The sequence below is a fragment of the Pelophylax lessonae genome (assembly GCF_965119305.1).
Source record: "Pelophylax lessonae genome assembly, chromosome: 7".
Taxonomy (NCBI): domain Eukaryota; kingdom Metazoa; phylum Chordata; class Amphibia; order Anura; family Ranidae; genus Pelophylax; species Pelophylax lessonae.
The window spans coordinates 26958651-26976825 of NC_138774.1; the positions used below are offsets into that span (position 1 = coordinate 26958651).

At 41.0% G+C, this 18175-nt stretch overlaps 1 protein-coding gene across 1 annotated transcript in view; it reads right to left on the reverse strand.

Moving 5' to 3' along the window:
* LOC309559750 (BCL-6 corepressor-like protein 1) overlaps positions 1 to 18175 on the reverse strand; it is a gene marked incomplete at its 5' end in the record, with an annotated part of 105176 nt that overhangs the window by 63813 nt on the left and 23188 nt on the right. The window contains 2 exons of the mRNA XM_082263188.1: positions 15131 to 15275; positions 17051 to 17153. Of these exons, the coding sequence (XP_082119314.1) occupies positions 15131 to 15275; positions 17051 to 17153 (248 nt within the window). The remainder of the gene's footprint in view (positions 1 to 15130; positions 15276 to 17050; positions 17154 to 18175) is intronic.

Below are 18175 nucleotides of genomic sequence, written 5' to 3' on the forward strand. Positions count from 1 at the left end.
TGCTCTGCGAGGGGCGGTCTATACGCATGTGTGGATGGTGCTCCTCCGGCCCTGGACACAGCGTGTTCCCCTTGAGGTGTTCCCCTTGGGGTGTCCGCTTCGGGGGTGTTCCCTCCAAGACTGTTATCTTCCTGCTTCCTGGCTGCCCCCGTCCATATCTCTCCAGTTTGAGGGGTCGGAATTCTCTCCTTTCCTCATTGCTGCCCTACCCAGTAGAATCCCAATACCCCATATGATTGCACTTAACCCCATTACACACTGGTTTCGGCCCATGTGGCTGGGGTCCATACCCGAGCCGCATCGGTCCTCCGTACCTGCAATGTTATACTGAATCCCTGGCCATGTATTTTACATGGCCGGGTCATACTTGACTTGTTTATATCTCTGTATTTACCGCAGATGGCATCTTTCTACTCCTTGATACAGCCTATGGTGATTTCGGATGTATGTTGTTATTTGTATTTGTATCTGCTGACTGTGCTATACTGCCATCACTTGTTAATGTTCATTTTTATTCTTCTCAATAAAACGTTTATAAAAAAAAAACAAAAAAAACAGAGAGGCAAAAAATGCTCATGAAACCCCTAGCAACTTCTGGAGGAACACCATGTAGATCAAAGGCTTCTTACGCTCCACACTCCCATAACGTTTTCTAAAATGCTCCTCATGTGTATGGACAGGAGATCCATGCAGGATAAGAGACCGGAAGCTTTCAGCAGGCCATCACAGCTAAATGTTAAAAGCTATTTGCCTGAAAATGTTCTCTAATTAAGGGATAAACTGCAGCTGTAATAAGATCCCCTAAAGGACTTTGCCCAACCAGCCAAGGTTTGGCAGAGTAAGGTCACAACAATGATGGGTTGAAGAGCATGATCTGCCTGCGAGAACAGAGCTCTAGGAGGTCTTCCAAACGTTTTTTGGTTGGGTCAATAAAGACCAGGTGCATCCTCTACCAGCATAATAGATGCTGTTGGATTCACAGTAGGGGAAGACCACCATCTTTACAAAGTTCTCCTCAAACAGGTACACAGCTAATACAGTGCCTTGCAAAAGTATTCGACCCCTCTTGAACTTTGCGACCTTTTGCCACATTTCAGGCTTCAAACAAAGATATAAAACTGTAATTTTTTGTGAAGAATCAACAAGTGGGACACAATCATTAAGTGGAACAAAATTTATTGGATATTTCAAACTTTTGTTAACAAATAAAAAACTGAAAAATTGGACATGCAAAATTATTCAGCCCCTTTACTTTCAGTGCAGCAAACTCTCTCCAGAAGTTCAGTGAGGATCTCTGAATGATCCAATGTTGACCTAAATGACTAATGATGATAAATAGAATCCACCTGGGTGTAATCAAGTCTCTGTATAAATGCACCTGCACTGTGATAGTCTCAGAGGTCCGTTTAAAGCGCAGAGAGCATCATGAAGAACAAGGAACACACCAGGCAGGTCCGAGATACTGTTGTGGAGAAGTTTAAAGCCGGATTTGGATACAAAAAGATTTCCCAAGCTTTAAACATCCCAAGGAGCACTGTGCAAGAGATAATATTGAAATGGAAGGAGTATCAGACCACTGCAAATTCACGATGACCTGGCCGTCCCTCTAAACTTTCAGCTCATACAAGGAGAAGACTGATCAGAGATGCAGCCAAGAGGCCCATGATCACTCTGGATGAACTGCAGAGATCTACAGCTGAGGTGGGAGACTCTGTCCATAGGACAACAATCAGTCGTATACTGCACAAATCTGCCCTTTATGGAAGAGTGGCAAGAAGAAAGCCATTTCTTAAAGATATCCATAAAAAGTGTTGTTTAAAGTTTTCCACAAGCCACCTGGGAGACACCAAACATGTGGAAGAAGGTGCTCTGGTCAGATGAAACCAAAATCAAACTTTTTGGCAACAATGCAAAATGTAATGTTTGGCGTAAAAGCAACACAGCTCATCACCCTGAACACACCATCCCCACTGTCAAACATGGTGGTGGCAGCATCATGGTTTGGGCCTGCTTTTCTTCAGCAGGGACAGGGAAGATGGTTAAAATTGATGGGAAGATGCATGGAGCCAAATACAGGACCATTCTGGAAGAAAACCTGATGGAGTCTGCAAAAGACCTGAGACTGGGACGGAGATTTGTCTTCCAACAAGACAATGATCCAAAACATAAAGCAAAATCTACAATGGAATGGTTCACAAATAAACATATCCAGGTGTTAGAATGGCCAAGTCAAAGTCCAGACCTGAATCCAATCGAGAATCTGTGGAAGGAACTGAAAACTGCTGTTCACAAACGCTCTCCATCCAACCTCACTGAGCTTGAGCTATTTTGCAAGGAGAAATGGGCAAAAATTTCAGTCTCTGGATGTGCAAAACTGATAGAGACATACCCCAAGCGACTTACAGCTGTAATCGCAGCAAAAGGTGGCGCTACAAAGTATTAACTTAAGGGGGCTGAATAATTTTGCACGCCCAATTTTTCAGTTTTTTATTTGTTAAAAAAGTTTGAAATATCCAATAGATTTCGTTCCACTTCATGATTGTGTCCCACTTGTTGTTGATTCTTCACAAAAAAATTACAGTTTTAGATCTTTATGTTTGAAGCCTGAAATGTGGCAAAAGGTCGCAAAGTTCAAGGGGGCCGAATACTTTGCAAGGCACTGTAAGTGCTTGGAGGGAGAGCAAACACTATCAAGGTAACTCCAATCTCCGTAAAGGAAGACATGGAACAGCAGATGCAATGGAAAAGTCTTTTAGGGGTTCTAAAAGACTCAAGACTGGAAGCAGCATTTGTAGATTGTCAATTTCGGAGTAATAGCACAAGACTGCGACTCCTTCAGGATAAGCTTGTCAAGCAAAGAATGAAGTGACTCAAAATCAGACACAACCTTCGCGGCGGATGACTTAGAAGCAGTTACAGCCACGGAATATGCAAGGCAAGGAGCAGGAGCACACGGCCTATGTGGTCAGCATTAGCAAATAATAGATTTTGCCCATGACTTCTTGCATCACTGTAGTTAACTTGTTACCAGAACAGATTATGGAAAGTGTCTTATGCAGGACCCAGTGCCTGAAGGTCAATTTTAAGCTATCCCCATGACATCTAATCCCACTGGGTTCAAACACGGTATTCCAAAAGCCGGCATGACAATGGTCATGCCGGATTGCTGCAGTCTAAGGAAAAAGATCTAGCAGCAATGTGACAAGGAGCTTTGATTGATGAAAAATGTTGAAGGGTAATAAAAAATGTGCTAGCAAAATTCTGTTAGAATTAAAGATGGCCACCTTCCCAAACATGGCTACCCTCCCAAACAGGGCCACCCTCCCAAACAGGGCCACCCATGCCCCCAGAGCAGATTTCTTTCATATCATTTGGCAATACCCGATAATAACTAGATACTGGCAAAAAGTAATTGAAGTGTTGACCTCCATACTATCCATACCAGTACCCTTGACGCCAGAGGTTTGTTTGCTAGGTATCCTAGATGGAGCTTTTTGGCCCAGGTATCACAGAATTATGCTTAGAGAGACACTCTTTTTGGCAAGGAAATGAGACCCTGAAATGGATTCAACCTACCCCCCCTATGTCAAGCACCTTCCCAAAGATGGCCACCTTCCCAAAGATGGCCACCCTCCCAAAGATGGCCACCCTCCCAAAGATGGCCACCCATGCCCCCAGAGCGGATTTCCTTCATATGATTTGGCAATACCCGATAATAACTATATACTGGCAAAAAGTAATTGAAGTGTTGACCTCCATACTATCCATACCAGTACCCTTGACGCCAGAGATTTGTTTGTTAGGTATCCTAGATTAAGCTTTTTGGCCCAGGTATCACAGAATTATGCTTAGAGACACTCTTTTTGGCGAGGAACTGAGTAACCATGAAGTGGGTTCAACCTACCCCCCCCCATGTCAAGCACTGGATAGATGCAGTTAACCAGGTTCTACCCTTTGAGAAAGTTCTATACGAACATAGAGGTTGCCCAACCAAGTACAATAAGATCTGGGATTACTGGTGCTCCTCTGCCCTAACTGCAGGCTAGTCTAGAGGGGTCCCTGGCCTTGTGTTTAACAGGAAATGTACCCCCATGCATTTGTGATTTCTAACTAGATCATTGCAGACAGTAACACACAACAAGTTTGAAGTTTTTATGTTTTATTGTCTTATTTGATATCATTAATACTACTGCAAGTGTATGTGCCTTGTTGTCCTCTGTATTACACAATGTATTTGATCGAACAAGTTCTGCGCTGGCATGTTGGCACACCCTCTCTCTGTTTATGGAATATACGTTGCATTTGCACACTTTGAAATAAAAAGGGTTTAAAAAAAAAAAGATGGCCACCGTCCCAAAGATGGCCACCGTCCCAAAGATGGCCACCGTCCCAAAGATGGCCACCGTCCCAAAGATGGCCACCGTCCCAAAGATGGCCACCGTCCCAAAGATGGCCACCGTTCAAACAAAAAGCCAAGGCAAGTCAGCAGTAGGAAGGGTAATCCTTGGCTGGCCTTCAGTTTTGTTTTCCAGCGTTCGATCCCTCTGTAGGCAGCAGTATATCCCCAAATGTGAAAGACTTTTGGTGTCCCTCAATGGACGAGGAACCTTCATGTTTTACATACTGAAACAATTTCTTCTTTTGGTTTATTTTCTTTTTTACCTTGGCTACGAAACTGCATGAAAAATACACACCAGCTATTTCAGAAATCTGATGCATTCTTATTGCTGGGAAGCAACACAAATTTAACATGTAGGAAGAGGACAATATAAATTTATCATAAGACAAGAAGAGTATTCTTTAGCACTTTATAAGCAATGCACTCAAGAGGCCTACATAGTACTGAAACCCTCCAGCTAGGAATCATAGGTAAAACAGTGGTGTAACAGACACAAAACAGTAACCTGTAAATGGGGATAACGGCGCAGGGTTATTACTGTGCACAGACAGACCCGGATCCATCAAATCGAATAATCTAGATAGCACATTAATAATCAATGCACTCAAGGAGACTACATTAGTATGGAAACTCTCCAGCCAAGGATTGACATTAACAATGGTGGAATGGGTGCATGGTTCTTACCATAATTGGGGTAACAGTACAGGTCTATTTTGCACAAATACCAAACCTTGATCAATTGGGTAATCTACAGATATCACATTATACTCAATGCACTCAAGGAGACTACATTAGTATGGAAACTCTCCAGCCAAGGATTAGCATTAACAATGGTGGAATAGGCGCATGCTTCTTACCATAATTGGGGTAACAGTATGGGACTATTTTGCACAAATACCAAACCTTGATCAATTGGGTAATCTACAGATATCACATTATACTCAATGAACTCAAGGAGACTACATTAGTATGGAAACTCTCCAGAAACTCTCCAGCCAGGAATTAGCATTAACAATGGTGGAATGGGCGCACGGTTCTTACCATAATTGGGGTAACAGTACAGGTCTATTTTGCACAAACAAACCTTGATCAATTGGTTAATCTACAGATATCACAATATAATCAATGCACTCAAAGGGCCTACGTAGTACTAAACCCCCCCGGCTGGGGATCGTAGGTAAAAGCGGCAGAATGAAAGCATAGTGGTCACCCCAACATGGGGGCAACAACACAGGTCTGGTATTGTTCACAAACAGACCAGGATCCAATAATGGACTAATCTGCAGAGAGCACATTATAATCTACATACTAAAAAGGAGGTCTACATAGTCCTGAAACCCCCAGGACAGGGATCATAAGAAACAATGGCAGAACAGATGCACAGCAGTCACCAGTAAATAGATGTAACAGCACAGGTCTATTGTGCACGAAACTGATCAATCAATTGACTAATCCATAGATGGCACATTATAAATCAAAGAACTCAAGGGGCCTACATTTGACCCTATGGCTAGGGATGGGAGGCAAAACAATGGTGGAATGAACACATAGCATTCACCTGTAAATGGGGGTAACAGTGCTGGCCTATAGGGCCAAAACCACTAGTTGTCAACTATTTTCATAATCTATTATTGGTCAGCAGATTATTTGGCCTGCATATAGAATGCATTATTTGTTTTCATATCAGGAAATACAGTGCAGCACAGCTCAGTGCACCGTCCTTGGATGTCAGTAAGTGCCTGAGAATGTCTGAATGTGTGAGGAGCAATGCCTCATGGGACATGTAGTCCTGGGCAGGAAGTGAGTGGTTCCAAAGGCAGAAGTTTTCTTTTTTACCTTGCTATAGGGGCACTCTATACTATACATCACAGCTTGGTATAGGGGCACTCTATACTATACATCACAGCTTGGTATAGGGGCACTCTATACTATACATCGCAGCTTGCTATAGGGGCACTCTATACTATACATCTCAGCTTGCTATAGGGGCACTCTATACTATACATCGCAGCTTGCTATAGGGGCACTCTATACTATACATCGCAGCTTGCTATAGGGGCACTCTATACTATACATCGCAGCTTGCTATAGGGGCACTCTATACTATACATCTCAGCTTGCTATAGGGGCACTCTATACTATACATCTCAGCTTGCTATAGGGGCACTCTATACTATACATCGCAGCTTGCTATAGGGGCACTCTATACTATACATCGCAGCTTGCTATAGGGGCACTCTATACTATACTTTGCAGCTTGGTATAGGGGCACTCTATACTATACATCGCAGCTTGCTATAGGGGCACTCTACACTATACTTTGCAGCTTGCTATAGGGGCACTCTATACTATACATAGCAGCTTGCTATAGAGGCACTCTATACTATACACTGCAGCTTGCTATAGGGGCACTCTAAAGGCAGGAGGAGCCAGAAGCGTTGGTGGGGGACCCCAGAAAAGGACAATCCTGGCTGCTCTTTGCAAAACCATTACACGGAGCCGGTAAGTATAACATGTTTGTTGTTTGTTGCGTTTTTTAATCTGCCCAACAACAAATTGGCCAAAAAATAGCATAAATAATGCAAAACACAAATCGCAGCAAAATCACGTGCGCAAAATGCACAGCAAAAAGCACTGCAGAAACAGATCAAAAGCAAACTGCACAGGAGTGAACCGAGCCATATTCTGGCCATACACGTCGATTTTCACACTAAACATCTTTGTACATTCGCTGAATGAAAGAATGTCGTTTAAAAATTTCTCTTGCTTTAACATTCAGTTTTAAAACGAATGTAATTTATGAACGAAAACCACATACACGGTCTAAAAATTCCTTTGACCAAGAAGTTTTCTATTCTGCTTCTTCAAAGTTTCCCGTCACTGTGGTCAAAAAGTAACATTGATTTGACCTAAATATCGATTAGAAAATTGAACGATTTAAATTAAAAATGTGATCTCTGGGTCTGATGATATTTACCAGATTCAACCTCTAATAGTACAGTATATCTATTCTGTCTTTTATTCTCAGAGTGGATTAGAGATTTTCCTTTCTAACCATTTAGTTGGTTCTTTTATATTTACCATTTCATAGAGATATTTAAGAATAAATTGCCTTTTTTTTTTAAACTTTACATATTAACTAAATTATACACCACCTTTTTTTTTTAAGGTTATTATCCGATAAATCGATTAATTGAAACAATAAAATCGGCCAACTAATTATTAAAATAGTCGTTAGTTGCAGCCCTACTGTGCACAATTAACAGACCCTGATCCATAAATCGACTAAACTACAGATAGCACATTATATTTAATGCACTCAAGGGGGCAGATAGAATCTGAATCCATCCAGCTCCAGGAGGTAAAAGAATGGCAGAACGAATGCAAAGCGGTCATCTATAAACGGGGGTAACAGTGCAGGACTGTTATTGTCCGTAGTTAACAGATCCTGATCCATCAATCAACTAATCTACAGATAGCACATTATAATCAATGCACCCATGGGGCTAACTGAATCCCTCAGACTTGGGATCGGAGATGCAACAATGGCAGAATGGATGCACAGAAGTCATCTGTAAATGGGAGTATCAGTGTAGGTCTATCGTGTACAAACAGACCCTGTGCCATCAATCGACTAATCTACAGATAGCACATTATATGGGGCCTACTAATCTACAGATAGCACATGATATGGGGCCTACAAATCTACAGATAGCACATGATATGGGGCCTACAAATCTACAGATAGCACATGATATGGGGCCTACAAATCTACAGATAGCACATTATATGGGGCCTACAAATCTACAGATAGCACATTATATGGGGCCTACAAATCTACAGATAGCACATTATATGGGGCCTACAAATCTACACATGGCACATTATATGGGGCCTACAAATCTACAGATAGCACATTATATGGGGCCTACTAATCTACAGATAGCACATTATATGGGGCCTACAAATCTACAGATAGCACATTATATGGGGCCTACTAATCTACAGATAGCACATTATATGGGGCCTACATAGGACTGAAACTGTCCAGATTTGGATCAAAAGGTAAAACAATGGTGGAATGATGCCCAGCATTCAAATAATCTACAGATAGCACATTACAATCAAGGGGGGGTACACCATACTGCAACCCATTGGCCAAGGATCATCATTAACAGCTTGCCGACCGCCCACTGCATATATAATGCGGCAGGCTGGCTCGGCTGCGCGAATCACCATACCTGTATGGCGATCCGCGGGAGTGATCCTGGGGAAGCCGATCCACGGGGCCGCCAGGCACCCACGATCGCTCCCCGTGGAGAGAGAATGGTGGTCTGCTGTTGTAAACACGGCAGACCGTTGTTCTCTCTGGTATCAACACAGAGCTCCTGTGTTCCTCCTATTTAGGATCACACGTCTGTGTTGCTTTCATAAGTCCCTCCCCCATACAGTTAGAAAACACCCCTTAGGTTCACACTTAACCCTTTGATCACCCATGGGTTAACCCCTTCCCTGCCAGTGTCATTATTACAGTAACAGTGCATATTTTTAGCACTGATTACTGTAGTAATGTCACTGGTCCCCCCAAAATTGTCAAAAATGTCAGTTAGGGGTCCGATCTGTCCGCCGCAATGTCTCAGTCCCGCTAAAAATCGCAGATCGCCGCCATTACTAGTAAAAAAAATCATTCCCATAGTTTGTAGACGCGATAACTTTTGCGAAAACCAATCAAAATACGCTTATTAGGATTTTTTTTTTTTTAAACAAAAATATGTAGCAGAATACAAACTGGCCTAGAACAATGAAAAAATTTGATTTTTAATTTTTTTTTCTTATTATTGGGAATGTTATATAGCAGAATGTAAAAAAATATTTTTTTTTTCAGAATAGTCACTCTTATTTATAGCGCAAAAAATAAAAAAGAACCAAAACTGTGTAGTAGGATACAAACTGGCCTAAAATAATGAAAAAGTGTGATTTATTTATTTTTTTTTTTTATTGGGAATGTTATATAGCAGAATGAAAAATGATTTTTTTTTTCAGAAATGTCACTCTTTTTTTGTTTATAGCGCAAAAAATAAAAAAGAACCAAAAATATGTAGCAGAATACAAACTGGCTCTGCTATATAACATTCCCAATAATAAAAAAAAAAAATTAAAAAAAAAAAAAAAAAAAAAAAATCACACTTTTTACATTTTTTTTATTGGGAATGTTATATAGCAGAATGTGAAAAATATATTTTTTTTTTTTCAGAATTGTCAATCTTTTTTTGTTTATAGTGAAAAAAAAAAAAAATATGTAGCAGAATACAAACTGGCCTAAAATGATGAAAAAGTGTGATTTTTTTTGATTTTTTTTTTTTTATTATTATTGGGAATGTTATATAGCAGAATGTGAAAAATGTTTTTTTTTTCTTTTTTCAGAATCGTCACTCTTTTTTGTTTAGAGCGCAAAAAATAAAAAAAGAACCAAAAATATATATGTAGCAGAATACAAACTGGCCTAAAATAATGAAAAAGTGTGATTTTTTTATTATTATTAGGAATGTTATAGCAGAATGTGAAAAATATTGTTTTTTTTTTTTTCTTCAAAATTGTCACTCTTTTTTTGTTTATAGCGCAAAAAATAAAAAAGAACCAAAAATATGCAGCAGAATACAAACTGGCCTAAAATAATGAAAAAGTGTCATTTTTTATTATTATTATTGGGAATGTTATATAGCAGAATGTGAAAAATGTTTCTTTTTTTTTTTTCAGAATCGTCACTCTTTTTTTATTTATAGCGCAAAAAATTTAAAAAAGAACCTAAAAATATGTAGCAGAATACAAACTGGCCTAAAATAATGAAAAAGTGTGATTTTTTATTTTTTTATTATTGGGAATGTTATATAGCAGAATGTGAAAAATATTTTTATTTTTTTCAGAATTGTCCCCATTTTTTTTTGTTTATAGCGCAAAAAAAAAAAAAATAAAAAAATAAAAATTCGCACAGGTGATCAAATACCACCAATAAAAGAAAGCTCCGTTTGTAAGAAAAAAAAGGAAGACATCCGCACGATAACCCGAAGAGATGGCTCCTATTTATTGGTTAATGGCGGTGCGTCTTTAGCTCAGGCCGGACCGTATCGTGTCTCTACAATGTCAGCACAGCGAGATTGAAGGAGAGGTAAGAGAGGGCCCCTCGCCGAGCGGACGGAGAGGCAGGAAGACGGCGTGCGGTATTAATAAACAAGTCTTTCTAGATGGGAATCGCAGGAGGCGAGGGACCGCCTTCCCCGACAGGAAGTGTGACTGGGGACACAGGAAACGATGGCAACTGCCGACCGCTACTCTTATGTAACATCCTCCCCGTATACAACACAACTCATATGGAATCGGATGATAAATATTGCAATCAGCGAGAACGGCCGCGCTCCGACACAACGCACGCAGGATTTTCATGATCTTTAGTTGTCAGATAAATTACAGGTTTTTTGGGGTAAGCCGGCCATACAAGGTTCAAACCGGCAATAATCACTGACTTCACCCCCCCCCCCCCCCCCCAGGAGCAGACAACGGCTCGGCAGAAGGGATTCCCCTGTCAGCACTGTCTGCGTTGATGGGGGAATTGTGCAAAATTTCTTTCCTGCAACCAGAAATTTGCACTGTGTATGGCCTGAAAATTTTAATTAACCTCCCTGGCGGTCTGATTAGGTCATTATTTTTGAATGACAAAGTGGTACATTGTTTTGCATGGAAACCTGTTTTATATTGTAGGCCTGTAATTCTTAGGAACAGTAAAAGTGAATACAATTATTAATAAATTAAAATAATAAATTAAATTAATAAATTCCTTAAATTAAATAATTATTATTATTATTAATAATAAATTAATAATATTATTAATAATATTATTAATAAATAATTAATAATAATATTATTAATAAATAATAAATTATATTATTAATTAATAAATAATACTATTATTAATTAATAATAATACTATTATTAATAAATAATACTATTAATAAATAATTAATAATAATATTATTAATAAATAAAAAATACTATTAATAATAATATTATTATTAAATAATTAATAATAATAATTAATAAATAAAAAAATTAATAAATATTATTATTAATAATAAATAATATTAAATAATAAATATTAATAAATAAATAATATTATTAATAAATAATAATATTATTAATAATTAACAATATTATTATTGATAAATAATATTAATAAATAATAATACAATTAATAATAAATAATTAATAAATAATGAAATTAATAATATTCTTATTATTATTAATTAATAAATAATAATATTAATAAGAATAATAATAATAATGATAGTATTATTAATAATAAATTAATAAAAGAAAAAAAACGTGAAAGTGCAGGCAGGGCACTGGACAAAAAACTGAGGTGAAATGGTTAAAAAAAAAAAAAGTAATCCTTTTCTGGGGGTGTGGTCAGTATACATTCTGTGTACAGAACAGCTCCAGGCGGCCATATTGCATTGTATTTTCAGAAAATTACAACAGCTGCAGATTGAAAAGGAAAGGTCATTTTTAATAACATTCAATTACAATATGATTTGTGTCACAATTGTATACGCTATATTGTTTTTTCTTTATTTGCTATTTTTTTTCCCCCACGAAAGTGGAGTTACCCCCTTTTAAAGTTGAATTTTCTCTGCTTATATTTTTGTCTTCCCGGATTCCTCCATTTCCCCCCCCCCCCCCCTCATCAGCACACTAATGACATACTTAACCACCTGACCTTCGGAAGGTTTTACTCCCCTTCATGACCAGGCCAATTTTTGCTATTCAGCACTGCGATATTTTAACTGGTAATTGCGCGCACATGCAACATTGTACACAAACTAAATTTATATCATTTTTTTTCACACAAATAGGAGCCTTCTTTTGGTGGTATTTGATCACCACTACGGTTTTTATGATATAAAAAAAAAAAAAATTTTTTTTTGATAAAAAGAGAAAATACTTTTTACTTTCTGCTATAAAACATATCCAAAAAAATAAATAAATAAATCAAATTTCATAAATTCAGGCCATAATGTATTCCGCTATGTCTTTGGTAAATGAAAAAAAATAAAATAAAGTGAAAGGTACAGCGTACAAACTAGGGTATGTGTATGTGTATGTGTATGTGTATGTGTGTATGTATGTATGTATGTATGTATGTATGTATGTATGTATGTATGTATGTATGTATATATATATATATATATATATATATATATATATATATATATATATATATATATATATATATATATATATATATGCACCCGGCCCGCTGAGAGACTGAGCCGGGTGTCGGTCCAGGTACCTGGCAGAGAACTACTGACTGACCGCTCACAGAGCTGTGAGAACCGAGCAATCGGTGGTGTTTGATCGCTCGGTTCTCGGTGCAGAGGCCCCGGGGGACAGATGCACCGTCCACCTAGGTAACCATGTATATGCCTATGGAAAAAATACAAAAAAAACAAAGCCATACTTCTCCTTTAAAGCCGACTTTTATCTGCTTATATTTTGTATTCCCTGGATCCTCCCCCCCCCCCCCCCCCATCAACATGCAAATGACATACTTAAAGAGTAACTTTAGTACTCTTTTTTTCATTTTGGATAGAGTAACAAAGGGTTATAACCTTTTTTTTGCCATCTGTGTCCCATAGGAGAGACATCTTTACTTCCTGTCTCATAGCCAAAACAGGAAGGGGGGATCCCTTCATAATGAGGAAATCCTGGGGTGTCACCAGAACTAGTGTCCCCATTGGAAGATTTCTTCTATTACTATTTTAGTGTCAACACAAAATGTGGGAATTTCTTTTACTTTCACTTTCAATGTTATTGGTAAACAGGACGAAGTAGAGAGGGAATTTCCCTTTACTTTAAATAAAATCCTTCCACTAAACTTTAGACCCGGTGAGGTCATTGCTGGGTCTCTGCTTCTCTATGCAATGCAGGCAGATCATGGCTGGTGGGAGGGGCTGGCAGGGTGCTGTACACATAGCTTCCTGAAAACATCCCAGCACCCATCCTCAGTACTCCTCCCAAGAGCTCACCAAACTTCCTGTAATTGTCCTGAAAAACTCCTCAACGGAGACGCAAAGATTAGAGAATGTCCCTGACATTGGTGGTCAATGGTAAGAATGTCCCTTACATTGGAGGTCAATGGTAAGAATGTCCCCTACATTGGAGGTCAATGGTAAGAATGTCCCTTACATTGGTGGTCAATGGTAAGAATGTCCCTTACATTGGTGGTCAATGGTAAGAATGCTCCTTACATTGGTGGTCAATGGTAAGAATGCTCCTTACATTGGTGGTCAATGGTAAGAATGCTCCTTACATTGGAGGTCAATGGCAAGAATGTCCCTTACATTGGAGGTCAATGGCAAGAATGTCCCTTACATTGGAGGTCAATGGTAAGAATGTCCCTTACATTGGAGGTCAGTGGGAAGAATGCTCCTTACATTGGTGGTCAATGGTAAGAATGTCCCTTACACTGGAGGTCAATGGTAAGAATGTCCCTTACATTGGAGGTCAATGAGAAGAATGTCCCTTACATTGGAGGTCAATGAGAAGAATGTCCCTTACATTGGTGGTCAATGGCAAGAATGTCCCTTACATTGGAGGTCAATGGCAAGAATGTCCCTTACATTGGTGGTCAATGGTAAGAATGTTCCTTACATTGGAGGTCAATGGTAAGAATGTCCCTTACATTGGAGGTCAATGGTAAGAATGCTCCTTACATTGGTGGTCAATGGTAAGAATGTTCCTTACATTGGAGGTCAATGGTAAGAATGTCCCTTACATTGGAGGTCAATGGTAAGAATGTCCCTTACATTGGTGGTCAGTGGGAAGAATGATCCTTACAGACAGCTAAAAGGATTACTGCTATTCTGCCAATGAATCTGCCAAGTGACTTTGGCTGTAAAACTATGCAGGCACCATCAGATGGGAGGTCAACGCGCCACAGCTCAAGGAACTCCCAGCAACCCCTGGAGGAACCCTGGTTGGGAAAGACTGACAAACATTGATTAGCTCAGACACACAGCCCCACAAACAATGATTGGGGGGGGGGGGGGGGTCCAAAGGAATTTGGTAAAAGAGCCTATCCCTCCAAGTGCCGGTCAATACCTAGAAGTCTCCATTGTTCACCAAAGATCGATAAGAAAAACATCTCACCACTGCAGGCCCCAAGAGAGAGATACAAGAGGCCAGGATACGGTTTGGGTTTCCGGGTCCACTAGGTGTTGCTTTTCCCCCTGTTGGACCCCATTTTATATTATCAAGGATGAATGATAAGAAGCAGGAACACCAGAGAACACCACTGCCATAGCAAGAGAAAGGAACACCAGAGAACACCACTGCCATAGCAAGAGAAAGGAACACCAGAGAACACCACTGCCATAGCAAGAGAAAGGAACACCAGAGAACACCACTGCCATATCAAGAGAAAGGAACACCAGAGAACACCACTGCCATATCAAGAGAAAGGAACACCAGAGAACACCACTGCCATAGCAAGAGAAAGGAACACCAGAGAACACCACTGCCATAGCAAGAGAAAATAGAGCAGGGTGGCCTCACTCCTTGGTGACAGGCCAGAGGGTAACTCCTCCCGCCACATTCCAGCCATAACTGAAATATCAGAAGTTATTCTTCCACCCGTCCCCATTTTGCAACAACCTCACTTGTGGTTTATCTCCTTACCAAGATCGTATTCTGGATCCAGAGGCTCGCTCTTTATCACCTTCCTCCTTCGTCTCCTGGTTCGGCCGACAGCTGGCTCCTTCTTGGGCTTTGCCGCCTTGGGTTCCTTCTTCTCAGGGCCAGCGGTTGCCGACCTTCTCCTCCGCTGAAATAAAACAGGATACAAAGTAAGCAAACAGCAGGCAACCTTGTGGATGAGGACTACGCGGTCCCCGTTCCTGGACCCAGCGGAACAAAAAGGAGGGATTTAAACCACTTGCCAACCGCGCCATAGCAGATTTCCTGGTACAGGGTGGCCGTTCTGTGCAGAATCATATTATATATATATAGGTAGGGGGCGCAACGCTTCTGCTGAGATTAGTCACAGCAAAAGTCGATCAGCGGCCAATGGATGACAGTCAACGGGTACTGGTAGACTAGGAGAGACACAGGACGGAGCTCTGCAAAACAAAATCAGAGCTCCTTCCCGTCAGCAGGGATGTGATGGATTTGAAAATCCATCACATCCCTTAGTAAAAGCACCACATAGTACACACAAACACTGGCTAGGCACACATTTAACTCTTTGAGTACCCCTAGATGTTTAACCCTTCCCAGCCAGTGTCATTAATACAGTGACGGTGCATATTTTTAGCATTGATCACTGTATTAGTATCACTGGTTCCCACAAAGTGTCAGTTAGTGTCAGATTGTCCGCCGCAATATAGCAGTCCCTCTATAGGTCGCTGATCGCCACCATTACTAGTATACAAATAAATTCCAGTATTAACAGTTTGTAGATGCTACAACCTTTGCGCAAACCAATCAATATTAGAGGTGCGCATCTTCACTGGTCTCACGATTTAATTAGGATGATCATGTCATTAATTCAATTTCGCAATGCATCACGATTACTGCCCATGGTTTTCATCAAAAACCCATCAGTGCAGCCTCATATGTGACCATCAGTGCAGTCTATTAGTGCAGCAATATCAGTGCAGCTTATCAGTGTCCAGCATTGCTGCCTTATCAGTGTAGCCTCATCAGTGCCGCCCCATCGGAGCTGATCAGTGCAGCCTCATCAGTACCAATCAGTGTAGCTTATTAGTGCCCGTCAGTGCCGCCTCATCAGTGCCCCTCAATGCAGCCTCATCAGTGCCCCTCAATGCAGCCTCATCAGTGCCCCTCAATGCAGCCTCATCAGTGCCCCTCAATGCAGCCTCATCAGTGCCCCTCAATGCAGCCTCATCAGTGCCCCTCAATGCAGCTTCATCAGTGCCCCTCAATGCAGCCTCATCAGAGCCCCTCAATGCAGCCTCATCAGAGCCCCTCAATGCAGCCTCATCAGAGCCCCTCAATGCAGCCTCATCAGAGCCCCTCAAGGCAGCCTCATCAGTGCCCCTCAAGGCAGCCTCATCAGTGCCCCTCAAGGCAGCCTCATCAGTGCCGCTCAAGGCAGCCTCATCAGTGCCGCTCAAGGCAGCCTTATCAGTGCCCCTCAGTGCAGCCTCATCAGTGCCCCTCAATGCAGCCTCGTCAGTGCCCCTCAATGCAGCCCCATCAATCTCTGGATTACACAGAGTGGGGATCACCTGCTGTGACACGGATCTTGGATTTGAATTGTCCGGCGGCCACTGAAAACAAAGTCCCGCCTCCTAGGATACTCGTCACACTGATTCACTTTCCCGCCATTGGATCAGTGTGCCGTCTATCACAGGAGCCGGGACTTTGTTACAGCGCCTGCCAGGTATTTTAGATCCAAGGTCTGTGTCGCAGCGGCAGATCCCCGCTCTGTGTGATCACACATACACGTTTAGGCATGGAGGGGGAGAGAGGGGAGGACACTGTACCACTTTGGACTCGTCTATGGTCCGGTGCTCTTCATGTGGCCTATCTCCTCCTGGGGAACATAATAGCACTTCAGTGCTCACTCAGTTCTACATCCAGTGTTTGAGCACTACGTGTACACCCGATGTGGCCTTCCTCAAGCGGGGAAACCCCAGACACAAAGACGAAGAAGGGCGCATTGCCACCACCAAGTTTTCTTAAATACAAGAGACAAAAACACACTCACAGACAAGAGAAGGTACAAGCATTTCAAAACAACTCCAGCTTGAGGCGAGGCTCTAATTGCTGCGGTTGGAAAATTGACACATTTCGGGGGACTTGCCCCCTTCATCAAGCTCTGATCTAAGGAAGGGTGCGTGTCCCCCGAAACACGTCTGCTTTGAAACCGTAGCAATCATGGCATCGCCTAAAGCTGGAGTTGAGTTTTGAATTGCTTGTACCTTCTCATGTTTGTATGTTTTTGCCTCTTGTATTTAATAAAATCTGGTGGCGATAATGCACTAGGCCAGTGATGGTGAACCTTGGCACCCCAGAAGTTTTGGAACTACATTTCCCATGATGCTCATGCACCAAAACATCTGGGGTGCCAAGGTTCGCCATCACTGCACTAGGCCCTTGCACCCTCCTGTGTCTTTTTACAGTTCTATCTCTTCCTGGATTCTGAGGACCTTCAACTCTCGATGGTCCTGAGGAGGCTACTCTGGTCGGGCAGATGACCCTGCCCAACAAGAGCAGCCTCCTCTAGACCATCGAGCTTTAAAAATAGCTTGGACCATCTGCAGTACTGCACCACTGATGATGACGGTGTTACAAATCCCTCTGATAACTATTCTGAACTTGATTTCATTTTGGGCAGATTGGGGGAAGTAGTAAGGCCTCTACATTTTATTTTTTTTGGAGTTGTGCACCCATTAGGGACATATCTCCTTCTTATTAGAAAGTGTCTCTTTCCAGCCCAACTTAAATAGAATTTTTTTTAATTATAATATCCCTAATAAATAAACAAAAAAAAAATCAATCTGAGTTGGGCTTTAAAGAGACACTCCCAAATAATAAAAAATTTTAATCTGAGCTGGGCTGAATAGAGACCCTCTAAATATTCAGGACAGAGTGACAGTGCTTTGCACATAGACATGTATACTTATACAGCTTCCCAGGCTTCTGAGTATAAAGCAAACACATGACCTCCCCTGTCCTATTGTACTTGGCTCCGAGTGT